The 12,731-nt window shown below is 41.0% G+C and overlaps 1 protein-coding gene and 1 pseudogene across 4 annotated transcripts in view; both read right to left on the bottom strand.

Moving 5' to 3' along the window:
* The window catches only part of DLGAP1 (DLG associated protein 1), an 830,806-nt gene that overhangs the window by 69,689 nt on the left and 748,386 nt on the right, over window positions 1-12,731 (bottom strand). For all 4 annotated transcript variants that reach the window (XM_017867933.1, XM_017867930.1, XM_017867932.1 and 1 more), the window contains one exon: window positions 8,600-8,840. In XM_017867933.1, the coding sequence (XP_017723422.1) occupies window positions 8,600-8,840 (241 nt within the window). The remainder of the gene's footprint in view (window positions 1-8,599; window positions 8,841-12,731) is intronic.
* LOC108526915 (60S ribosomal protein L34 pseudogene) lies at window positions 512-904 on the bottom strand (annotated as a pseudogene).

Below are 12,731 nucleotides of genomic sequence, written 5' to 3'. Positions count from 1 at the left end.
AAAAAAAAAAAAAAAAAAAAAAAAAGGTGTCTGTGGAAGTATCATAAAGAAAAAAGTGAATGATACAGATTCCCATTGAGAGAGCCTGTTTTTCTAGTTTGTGTTTTCTGATTGACCTTTGTAACTGAGTTGCTATTGTTCACGTCTTTGCTCTACAGTTCAATCAAGAGACCAGTCAGATCAGAATTACATTCGTTTAGTATTTTTTCACTTAACCCAAGGGCACAGATACCTGACCACTTCATCAGCCTCAAAACAGAATTTGCCACCTGCTTAATTTACGCATGAGTTGGCAAAAATTATGTTTTCCATTTAGTGCGGTCTGACAACACCATGACTAGATCAGGGGATTGGATATTTGATCTTCCAAGTACACATAATGTCAAAACGACTGAGTGTAACAGGAAATTTTAAACCCAGAGAGTATTTTCCTTTTATAGGCTTTAAAAAAATTTTACTTTAATTTCAGTCTATTGTTTTACATCTTTTTCTTTCTTTCTTTTTCTTTTGCAAGTCTTTTCATTTTTATTACTCAAAAAAGTTTCATTTTTTTATTTAGCTTTCTGACTCTGTGCTTGTGCCTTCAACGCTTTCACAACGACTTTCTGCTCCTTATAAGGAAAGCACGCTTGATCCTGTCACGAACACATTTAGCACACATGGAACCACCATAGGCCCTGCTGACATGTTTCATTGTTTTGGACAATCTCATAAGAACTTTAGGTCTTACAGCACGAACCCCTCGAAGTCTGCCTGGGCACACACCACATGCAGATTTTGGTGCTTTCCCAACCTTCTTGGTATAAAGGTAAACAATTCTATTACCAGGGGTTCAGGACAGCCTAGTTTTGTTAGAGGCTGTATTGTAGGAAAGCCTATGTTGGTATGTCAAACACTGGACCATTCTGAGTGCCTGCAGACAACATCCCTGGAAGAGGCACATCTTTTTCTTTAAACAGATATTTCACAGACAAACCAACATGAGAGGCCACGTCAATAATATGTGAACAAATGTTTCTTTAAAAAGGAGAATTTTTCAGAAATTATTATAGAAAATACAGGTTTCAAATATGGCAGGAAGCTAGATGCATATTTTGGGGAGGAAAGAATGAAAGAAAACAGCTCCTAGGCCTTTTATTCCAGAAATGGATTTGTATTAAATTATTTCAGATTATACCATAGTTGCCAAGGCTTATTGGTGATTACAGAGAGAATTTCACTTACTAGCTGTGGGGCCTGGTCAAATTGTATAAACCCTCTAAGTCTTATTTGTTTTTTTCTCTGTTTGATTTAAATGATAATACCATGTAGGAGTCATAGAGTATGCATTATGGTTACGTTAGATAATCTATGCAGCTGTTTGTATGCTTGTCAAATAATAAGTGCTTAAAGGTTAGCTATTATCATTATTATTAAACTAAGCCAGATTGAGAGATTTCAAATCAAAGCCAAAGTAGAGGCATTCTAATTTGTAATTCACATAATGCTTCCTTATGAATGATCTCATGTGAACCTCACAACAACTTTAAGGCAAGGCCAGTGTGCCATAACACCCTGGAAGCCCCTTTACTGTTTGCCATGCAGTAACCCCGAATGTGGGCAAAAGTGGACTTGCTTGTTGGCTGTCTGTGAGGCATAGCCCTTCAAGGTTGGCACTCTGTTCCCAAGAGGTGATTTATGTGCTTCCAAACAACGGCAGGAGGTGGAAGCAGATGGTATTCTTCAGATTTTAAATCTCGCTCTGTGTCTGATAGGACTTTTGCATTTTTATGACTTCCTAATATTATAGAGGAATCCCACCTCGAGTGCCCCAAAGAAGAAAGGAAAAGTTATAACCAAAAGTCTCCTGAAAATCATCACTGTCAGTTTCCTTCAATGTAACAGCGGACAAGGATAAGCTGCCTCTCAAGAGGAGTAGGTTGTGTCATAAATCTTGCTCTTTTTTATTTCATCTGAGCCTGCAAGAGTGGAAGTACGCGATGTTTCCATTTCCACTTGGAGAGATTCAAAGAAGGAAAACTCATTAGCAGAGAGACAAGGAACCAGTCCAGGCAATATCTGAATATTTATTATGTGATTTTATCTTGAATAGAAAAGAAAGGTGCTTTGTTCAGAAAGCTTCTGATTGATATCTGTCCCTTCAACTTCTGAACCTTTGCCTCCCTGCTTTATAACAAGGATCTATTAATTAACTTGGTGCTTGGCAGAAAGAAGTGAGCTTTCTCTGAACTCTAAGAATTCTCCAAAAATGGTCATTAATGCTGGGAAGAGGATCAGCATTGTAATCTCATTTTATACATGAAGAAACTGAAGTTCCGATTAACTTCATGCTCAAGCAATAAATAATTTGTAGAGTTGGGCACCAGAGGAACAAAGGGCTGTTTACTGAGAGACCTGAGCTTCTTATTCTGACTCTGCCTCCTGCTGGAGGTTCACCACTATGGGCCTTAGTTTCCTTACCTTCAAATGGGTTCAATGAATTAGATAGGCAGAGCAGACTTTCTCTGTAAAGGGCCACATAATAAATGTATTTGGCTTTGTGGACCAAAGCATTCCTGCAGAGACTACTCTGCACGAACAATTCAACTCAGCTTTTAAAAGAGGGAACTATTCAACTCTGCTGAAAGTTCTGTTTACAGATAGCAGGTAAACAAATGGGTGTGAGTTATGTCTGATGACACTTAATTTACAGAAACAGGCAGCACGTTGGACGTGGTCCACAGGCTATAGTTTGCAGACCACTAGCCTGGATGATGTAGAAGTTTTTTACTGCTAATATTTGATGACTCAACTTGTTTTAATAGCGATGCTATTTCCCTAGGAAAGTTACCTTGATTATTGAGTCATCCGTGGCTTGTGCAGTTTGTGGAGTACTTAAAGATTTTTCTGCAGCTTTTCCTTTCTTCTTCCATTTTTGAATGCCGGCTGTGCGTATTGCAAATCCAAATTATTATCTTAATGTCATTCTGCTTAGGGTTTAGGGTTGGTGTTGGGGGAGTGGGGAGCAGTGTGTGTGGGACTGGAGTGTGGGGTGCATGAAGGTGGGTGAGGTGTGGTCTCCTGGGTAGGATGACTGACTCGGAATGAACACCCAAACTCTCTGGAGCACCTTCTGAATGTTAGTTCTGACCTCAGATGATGAAAAGATTAGTTGCTTTTGCTATATTAAGCAAGGCCTGAGCAAGCGTCTCAGAGCTGCCAGGAATGGGGGAGGATGTAAGGTAGGAAGATGGAAGAACGTGTCTCAACTTAGAGGAAAATATGATTTCTCCTGTTACAAACATCAAACTGTGGTCCCAAGCCACATCCAAGAGGGTAAGCACTGCTTTCCCATGGGGGACACTGTACCCTGGGTCCTTACTCCCCTCCCTGAACTATGTGAAAGAGAAGAGAACAGTTCAACTCCATCATTGTTTAAGAAATTCCTCTAATAAGAGAATTAGAGTATTGGTGGGGCACAGTGGCTCACACCTGTAATCCCAGCACTTTGGGATGTTGAGGTGGGAGGATCACTTGAGCTCCGGAGTTTGAGACCAGCCTGAGCAACATAGTGAGTCTTCGTCTATACAAATTTTTTTTTTTTTTTAATTAGCCAAGCATGGTGGCATGTGCCTGTGGTCCCAGCTACTCTGGAGGCTGAGGTGAGAGGATCACTTGGGCCTGGGAGGTTAAGGCTGCAGCGTGCCATAATCACACCTGTGCACTGCAGCCTGGGCAACAGAGCAAGACCCTGCCACAAAATTAAAAAATAAATAAATAAAAAAGAAAACAATATAGCACACTGGCCAAACTTTAAGAGTAACAGTGTGGCAAATGAACCTATTTATTCTTTATAAAAATTGCATTATTGCTACATAAAGCTTCTTTGGAATTTCAAAGTGAAGAAATGTCTTAAAAGACCAGAGAATCTGTTGGGTGTGGTGGCTCACGCCTGTAATCTCAGCTCTTTGGGAGGCCAAGGTGGGCAGATCACTTGAGCCCAGGAGTTTGAGACCAGCCTGGCCAACATGGTGAAACTCCACCTCTACCAAAAATACAAAAAATTATCTAGGTGTGGTGGCGTGCGCCTGTAATCCCAGCTACTCAGGAGGCTGAGGTGGGAGGATCACTTGAGGCGGAGGTTGCAGTGAGCCGTGATTGCGCCACTGCACTCCAGCCTGGGTGACAGAGCTAGACCCCATCTCAAAAAATGAAAAAAAGAAATTAGCCAGGCATGGCGGTGCGCACCTGTTTTCCCAGCTACCTGTGTTCTGGAGGCTGAGATGGAGGATTGCAGTCCAGGAGGTGGAGGCTGCAGTAAGTTATAATCGTACCACTGTACTCCAGCCTGGGTGACACAGGGAGCATCTGTCTCAAAATACTAAAAGAAAACAAACAGAACCCCCCACACCCCGCCCGAGAATATACATCATGATAGTTTGCCTACTTCTATCAAGGAGCATTAGTTCTATTCAAATGTTATATTTGGCATTAAAATCATAAAAAGTCATAAATACTTATTTTTAATATCTCCCTATCTCTTCACCATCTGCCTCTCCCCACCTACTACTTTCTGGGAAACCACTGCAAATGATTTACTTTGTGTCCTTTATGAAGTTTTTTTTTCTCTACATTTACGAGTGTGTGCCTGTATTTGGCCGGATGTGTGATTATTAGATAATAATTAGATCACTGTGTATGATTATTAGACAATGTTTCTGCCTATTCAGACTACTGATATCACCAGATACAAGTCTGCCTAGCTACAGTGTGATAATACCTTTTGATAGGTCCTAGGAAATAGTCAGCACAGGAAGTAAAACAAAAACTTCCCCTTGAACCCATACAATTGCATTGGTGTATTCCTTCAGAGGCAGGCTCAATCCAGTCCTCTGAAGTGGAGGTCTGGGTGTATTTTCAGCATCAAGTTCTACTGTTACCTAAAATATTTTAGATGACTGAGGCAAAGGTTCTTGTTTTTCAGTCATGATATTAACTGAATCATGTTTTCATTCTACTTTCCTACCCTAATAGTCTTGCTGTAATATTAACTGCTCTAATATCTCCTCCTCTAATATTAACCTAATAGTCCCAGGCACTGTGGTTTATATGAAAACTTGTTGAGTCTATTGGATGGAGAGAAATCTGGGTGCTTGAAGTAGATTATAGGCTGAAAGAACCTGAGATTCTACTGTAGTTAGACAAGCCAAGAAGTCAATAAGCCCAAGGAAGCATAACTTTACGTTGCTGTAACTTCATCCCTAATTTGTCCTGATTTGCTGAGCTGTCTCCATTCATCCTTGCTCACCTACTAATAGCGAGAGGATCCCTGCGGCCACCTAGAGCTGAGCACATCTTCATAATTCTCTCATATGGCATCAGACTCTTGTCTGAGATTTCATTTTATGAATACGAATAAAGAACAAGGCTGGGAGAGAAAGATTTAATAGCATATTTTGCTGAAAATGTGAGCAATTTAAATGGGCTGACCAAATGTCAAAGAGTCAGAATGTGGACTGTTGTGGAGAGAAGTTCTGCCTAATAAGTGCAGTGGACAAAATGAGGAATTTTTTCAGGACAAAGAGTAAGTTTAGTAAAAACAAAATCTGCTGTGAGTGTCTGAAAATAATGAGCAGAGGAAGAGAGGCAAAAGGACACATCTACATCTACATCAAGTCCTGCTAAAGCGAGATGTGCATCTGACCCGTGCATGTGGGGAAATCAATAAAAGTAGAGCAAAGTCATTTCCCAATTTTCATAGATGAGCGTTTTCTTTCAAAAATTAGTAGGTCCCGTAAGAAAATCAATTTTCTGCATTTTTCTATAGGAAATTATATTTGATTCAATGTAAAAAGGAAATGAGAGGAAGAAAATTAATATGACAGTACTGAGATCATGTGAGAAAACGAGAAGGAAATGCGTGTGTGTGCGTGTGTGTGTGTGTGCGTGTGCGTGTGTGTGTGCGTGTGTGTGTGTGTGCATGTGTGTGTGTGTGCGTGTGTGTGTGCGTGTGTGTGTGTGAGAGAGAGAGAGAGACAGAGAGAGAGAAATAGCATACAGGAGTAGTAGGAGGGGCAGAATAAAGGGCATAGACCCTTATCATATCATAAAATAATGAATTTTTAAAGAACAAATTTATGTCATAGAGAAACTGTGAAAGGTAGTATTGGAAAAATATCCTATGTGCTTACTTAGTTAATCTACTGTAATGGTTTAGTACTTAAACTGTTTATTTTTCCACGCCTGTGAAGATGACACATTACGTTTAGTTTAATGATTCTGGGTGAAGTAAAGCTGCCCTGTGCAAACACTCGGCATTTTATCCATCACGAACCCCAGGGGCAAGTCACACCTTTCTGCCCCTAAATCCCTGCAGGGGCAGCCAAGCCTGGAGCCTTCCCCAGGAGAGCTGCAGGTGGAGGTGGCTCCGTACTTAGGACGAGATTCATAGAGCCCAAGAAGAAGCGAATGCGATCCCCTCTCTGCAGCTGGATTCACTTCTCCCCGTTTTGGGTGTTTTCTCACATAGCATTTCTGGCTAAAGCCCTTCAGATTCAACTCAGATTCAAAATGGAACAACACGAGACACTCTCCCAGGGCTCATTCATCTCCTGCCCTGATAGGCTTGTTGGATTTCAGAAAACACTACAAACATGACAAATAGTTCTGTAGTATAAGTATTTCTCATGCAATATTTGGGATATACCTATCCAGCACAATTATTCACTCTTTACCTGAAATTGAAATTTAACTGGACAACCTGGATTTTATTTGGCAACTCTATTGCTTGAGCTCTGGGAGCCTCCAGAGTATCTGAGAAGTGTCTTAGGAGGGCAGACCCCTGTGTGTTTGGAGTGAAGAGCATGGGACAGGCGCTGATGCAGTAAGTAAAATGACAAAAACACGCAAATCTGACAGGGAGCAGAGAAAAACCATTCCAAATCTTCTGCTACTTTATCCGCAACACTGTTTCCTGAGGGTAAAGGAGTGAGCCAGCAGCCCTTTCCTTCCTGACTGTTCTCCTGAGAGCACCCCTTGTGACTTCTGGGCCAGAATCTGCATTTTACATATTTAAGGAGCGATTTCAACTGGCAGGCAATGAGTTCATCATACAGAAGAATGGACCAGACACTGGGAACGGGTTGTGTGTTGGGTTGGGGTGGTGAAAATGGGACACACCAAAAGACACAGTGATACACTACAGGGACAGGACAGACCTTCCAAATCACACTGCATGAATGCAAACACACACAAACATGCTCATGGTTGATTTTTCAAAAAAAATTATTTTTTTTCTCTTCATAAATAACTCTCATTTAATTTATTAATCTGTGGCTGTTCTTGGAGAATTTCCTAGCGATCAAGAACATACGGACATCCACCATCTCTGGTCTGGAGGTAGGCAGCCAGGGTCTGAGCTGTTGGGCTCCCTGCTGAGCTGCCTGGCCAATGCAAGGCCTGGAAGCATCTCTTCTCCTAACACTGAGATCTCAGTCTGCGGTGGTCAAGAATGAACTCCTCTTGTTTAACCCGTATATTTATTTTAAATAAAACGATCACCTCAATTCCATATATCTAGGATTTTAACTTGGATTTGAGGACCTTTTAACTCTTAAGCCTGCAAAAGTTCTAGACTGAATGATAATTACTGACATTTGATGCACCTAGCACTAAAATGGAATGATATAATATTCTGACACAGGCTTTTCTTTCTAATTTATTCATCATTATTTATCTTGAGTCTAAGTTTGATGATCTTCTTGTAGAATGTTCTATATTGAAGTTATGCTGAGTTCAATCATAAAGTTAAGCCTAGTTAAACAGTGGGATTTTCTTTTTGGAACTCAAATGTTATATATATAATACATATGCACACATTGTCATACATAGCCCACGGCTATATTATTATGTAGGTTCCAGTGTCACGGAAACTCGTTAAGCTTTTCTATGTCTCTGTGCCTAAAATCTACTGACAAAAATACAGTTTGACCACACACACTTAAATACAGTTTAGAGGGAAAAGGAGGTGCTATTTATACGGGATCGATAGCAGTTTTAAAATAGTGAAATAAATCTGCTTTCTGTTAAAATAAAACTCAGAAAATGGGCGATCAATATTATGGGTCATCCATTTCTTCCTTCTTATTTCTCACAGTGATATTTCAGGTCTTTTGGGATAGTTACTTTGTGGCTATCTTGGAATAAAACAGTCATTTCAATTCTGTGATGGGTCGTAAGTAGGGTGTCTGGTTCATTTAGGGTCACAGCCCTAAAAGGTCAAGCCTAATCATTGGGAGTAGGAGCTTGTGGGGATCAGCTCCTAGGACCTGTGTGGGGATTTTGGAAGTCCCTCGACGCTGGGCTGTGCTGTCCCTCCCTCATGGTGCTGTAGTTGCAGTTTCCCCTGCGGGTGCCAGAGATGGAGTTGGGAAGGAGGTGTGGGAGAGTGGCCAGAGGCGGGGATAGAGGCAGATAGGGAAGGAAAACCTTTGGTTTGTAGGACATGGGTGGTATCTTGTTCCTGGCAACTATGCGTGATGACAGCAAGGGCACAGTCTTTGGGGACAGTCGTGCCGTAGCCAGCACAGAGACCAGGCTGGCTGTGGGCCTGCACACTCACCCGTGCTGCTCTGGATGGTCCTAACGGTGGTGGTGGTGCGCGGCGGCGAGGACGACCTCAGGGACACGCACTCGTCGTCCTGGGAGCAGCCTTTCTCGATGGCCCGCACATAGCTGTGGCTCCGCATGCGGAAGCAGCCGGGCATGGGCAGGTCCAGCGCCTCCACGGCCTGCGACTCCAGCTCGCTGAACACGGACTCGCACACGGACTCGAACTGCCCGTTCACTTCCATCTCGCTCACCTGTGGGCAGACAAAGGCGTTGAGACACTCGCCTCCACCTGGTGGAGGATCAACCTCTCCAAGCATCTGCGAACTTCAATCCCCAGAAGAAAAAGCAGCATCTGGTTATGTTAAGCTCAAATTTTATTTCCTTTCTGTTACAGGCTATAATTGAATGGTATCCAGTTTATAATTCCAAACAATAGATTAATTTTTTTTTTTTTTTTTTTTGTATTTTTAGTAGAGACAGGGTTTCGCCATGTTGGCCAGGCTGGGCTTGAACTCCTGACCTCAAGTGATCCACCCGCCTGGGCCTCCCAAAGTGCTGAGATTACAGGCATGAGCTGTCACCACCAGCCTTGATTACATTTTAAAGAAAAAAGGGCATTGTTTGTAGAATGCAAGGAAATGTGGGGCTTATTCCAATGCATGATGTTCTTATTTATAAACACAAACTTGAAGAAGAATTTTATCCGTCCATTGTCAGAGTTCATGTATTTTGGTATAACTTTTTAGCACAAATATTTTAGAAACGAGTATTTTTACAGTGCCTTTTGAAGTGACTAGTTTGTCAAATAATTTCAGTGTTAAGCTTAATTTAGTGCAAGGTATGGAAACATGCCCTATATTTTCTGGCAAGATCCTCACATTTTTCACAAAATAGACTAAACTCAGATATGTCAAAATCTTGAAAAGCGCCATCAAGATTTTCAAACTATTTACAAGTTTCAGTCTTCTTTATAAAAAGCCCATATGGGCTGAGTGTGGTGGCTCACACTTATTACTTTGGGAGGCTGTGGCAGGAGGATCACTTCAGCCCGGGAGGTTGAGGCTGCAGTAAGCCCTTATTGTACCACTGCATTCCAGACTGGGCAAGAGAGAGAGATCTTGTCTCAACAAACGAACAACAACAACAAAAGCTGATATGATTCATAAACTGTTTATTAATGTATTTTAAAATTTGCTACAGAAATATTTGGTGTAATTGGAAAAAAATCTTTGAAATGGGGGCCCTCTTTTTTTGAAGAATAAGTTTTTATTGATTTATATTCCTCCTGTATATAACTTACGTTAGGTTTGAGCCCCACTTAAGAAACAATATTCCTGACTAGATGTTCCAGTAACTTCTCACTTTTTAGTTGACTTGCTAGAGATTTGGGAGCATTTCTCAATCTTCTGTTACCTTCCAGGACATCTTATCTGTATTTTCCTAATATCAAATTCATGAGGCACTGAGAATTTAACAAATTAAACTACAATTGGGTTTTGAACACTTACTGAAAACTATTACAATTTTTGGCTGTCTCCTCATTTTGTATTATCTGAAGTTGTGCTCCGGTAATGACTAATTTCTTTAAACTTCAGATAAAAGTGACCAATTACCTTAAGGCATATGAATAGAAAGAGACATGCATTGTTTAATAATAATTCTTTACAGTTTAAAAATGCTATTTTCACATTCTTCGTCTAATTTGTTATGTGAAATGCCTGCACATTTTCCAGGCTAATAACTATGTGTGTCCATATTAGAAAATTGTATCTCTATATATCCTTGTTTTTAAAGAAATACATGGACATACATTTAGAGGTAAAGGAACGTAACTGCAGCTATCAAATGGAGCGCGAGAGAGAAAGACTAAGCAAGTGAGCCAGTATCTCAACAATCCATACATTTCAATCTGGGTCAAGGATATACAGGAGTCTTTGTATTACATGCGTTACTCTTTTTTAAGGCTGCAATTATTTCAAAACCAAAAATAAAGCAAATATATATGTATGTCTATATACATCTGCACATGTATGGGTGTATATATATAGACATAAGTAATATATGTATATATGTATATAATTTATTCATTTTTTCCCCGTTTTAATCAACATGCCAAACTTTACAAAGAGATAGCAAACTATCTCTGTCAAGGTAACAACCATTAAACTCGGATGACTATCTTTCCAGATAATTCTGCAACCTGTTGGTTTTTTTACTTAACTAGGTTAAACTTATATTCTTTCTTTTTTTTTGGGGGGGGGGATAGGATCTTGCTCTGTCACCCAGGGTGGAGTGCAGTGGCACGAAGAAGACTTACTGTAGCCTCAACTTCCTGCACTCAAGCAATCCTCCTGACTCAGTTTCCTGGATAACTGGGACTACAGGTATGCGCCACTATGCCTGGTTATTTATTTATTTATTTTTTTTGTAGAGACAGGTTTTCGCCATGTTGCCCAGGCTGGTCTCAAACTCCTGGTCTCAAGCCATCAAGCCATCCTCCCAACTCCACCTCCCAAAGTGCTGGGATTACAGGTGTGAACTATGGCTCCTGGCTAAACTTATATTCTTTTTTTTTTTGAGATGGAGTCTCGCTCTGCCGCCCGGGCTGGAGTGCAGTGGCCGGATCTCAGCTCACTGCAAGCTCCGCCTCCCGGGTTCCCGCCATTCTCCTGCCTCAGCCTCCCGAGTAGCTGGGACTACAGGCGCCCGCCACCACGCCCGGCTAATTTTTTGTATTTTTTAGTAGAGACGGGGTTTCACCATGTTAGCCAGGATGGTCTTGATCTCCTGACCTTGTGATCCACCCGTCTCGGCCTCCCAAACTGCTGGGATTACAGGCTTGAGCCACCGCACCCAGCCTAAACTTATATTCTTAATAGAATTATTCTTTATTCCCTTTTATCCTTTTATTTTCATTATACACAGATACAGAAAACCATACAAAATAAATATATAACTTAATGAATTATAATAAAGCAAACACCTTGGAACCACTACCCAGATCAAGAAACAAAACTTTTCCAGACACCCTAGAAGCCCTCCACATGCCCCGATATTCACAATCTCCACTGTCTCTCTAATAGTACATAACTAATACTCTGAGTTTTATTGCGTTCACTTTCGTGCATTTCTTTCTTTCTTTTCTTTTTTTTTCAGCCAAGTGTGCATCCCTGGGCTCTGGTTTGTCTTACCCATTTAAAAAATCTGATACATTTTAAAATTCACCTTTAACGTACACTTATTTTGATTTATCTATTGAGAATCTAGGTTGTTTGCCCCAAAGAGGTTCCCGTAGTCTGGATTTCGCTGATTTCCTACTCATGGTGGAGTTCATCATGTTCCTCTGTATTTCGTATTGCCTGAAAGTTGGAATCCAGATTCAGAGATTTGATCAGATTCAGGTTCAATCTTTCTGGCAAGGCTAGAGGTCATGTGCTTATTTCATCAGGAGGCACATTACGTCTAGTTTGTCTGTCTTTTATGTTGTTAGGAGTTATCTATGCTCAATGCCTAGATCTGTTAGTCCTTGGGAGTTGTAAAATGCAATATTCTTTTTTTTTTTTTTTTGAGGCGGAGTCTTGCTCTGTCGCCCGGACTGGAGTGCAGTGGCGGGATCTCGGCTCACTGCAATCTCCGCCTCCCGGGTTTACGCCATTCTCCTGCCTCAGCCTCCCGAGTAGCTGGGACTACAGGCGCCGCCACCGCTCCCGGCTAGTTTTGTATTTTAGTAGAGACGGGGTTTCACCGTGTTAGCCAGGATGGTCTCGATCTCCTGACCTCGTGATCCGCCCGTCTCGGCCTCCCAAAGTGCTGGGATTACAGGCTTGAGCCACCGCGCCCAGCCGTAAAATGCAATATTCTATAATTACTTTTACAACTACTAGTTGGAATATTCTCTTTCACATTACTTGTTTACTTAATGATTTAGTTCATATAGCCATGGTAGGATAAATGCCTGATTTCCCCTCTTTATTTACTGATTTTCAAGATAAATTTGTTCTCTCTTATATTCCATATGTAATCAGGTTTTTAAAATACCACATTAACTCATCGATATAAAAATATTTGATGGTTTTAACTTAATTGAAATAATTATCCTTAGTGAACTCAAATTTGTGCCATCTTTTGTCAGTGGGAGCCTT

This window comes from Rhinopithecus bieti, unplaced genomic scaffold, assembly GCF_001698545.2.
Source record: "Rhinopithecus bieti isolate Rb0 unplaced genomic scaffold, ASM169854v2 scaffold_3856, whole genome shotgun sequence".
Lineage (NCBI taxonomy): Eukaryota > Metazoa > Chordata > Mammalia > Primates > Cercopithecidae > Rhinopithecus > Rhinopithecus bieti.
The sequence above is the reverse complement of the archived record's forward strand: the minus strand, read 5'-3'. Positions and strand labels throughout refer to the sequence as shown.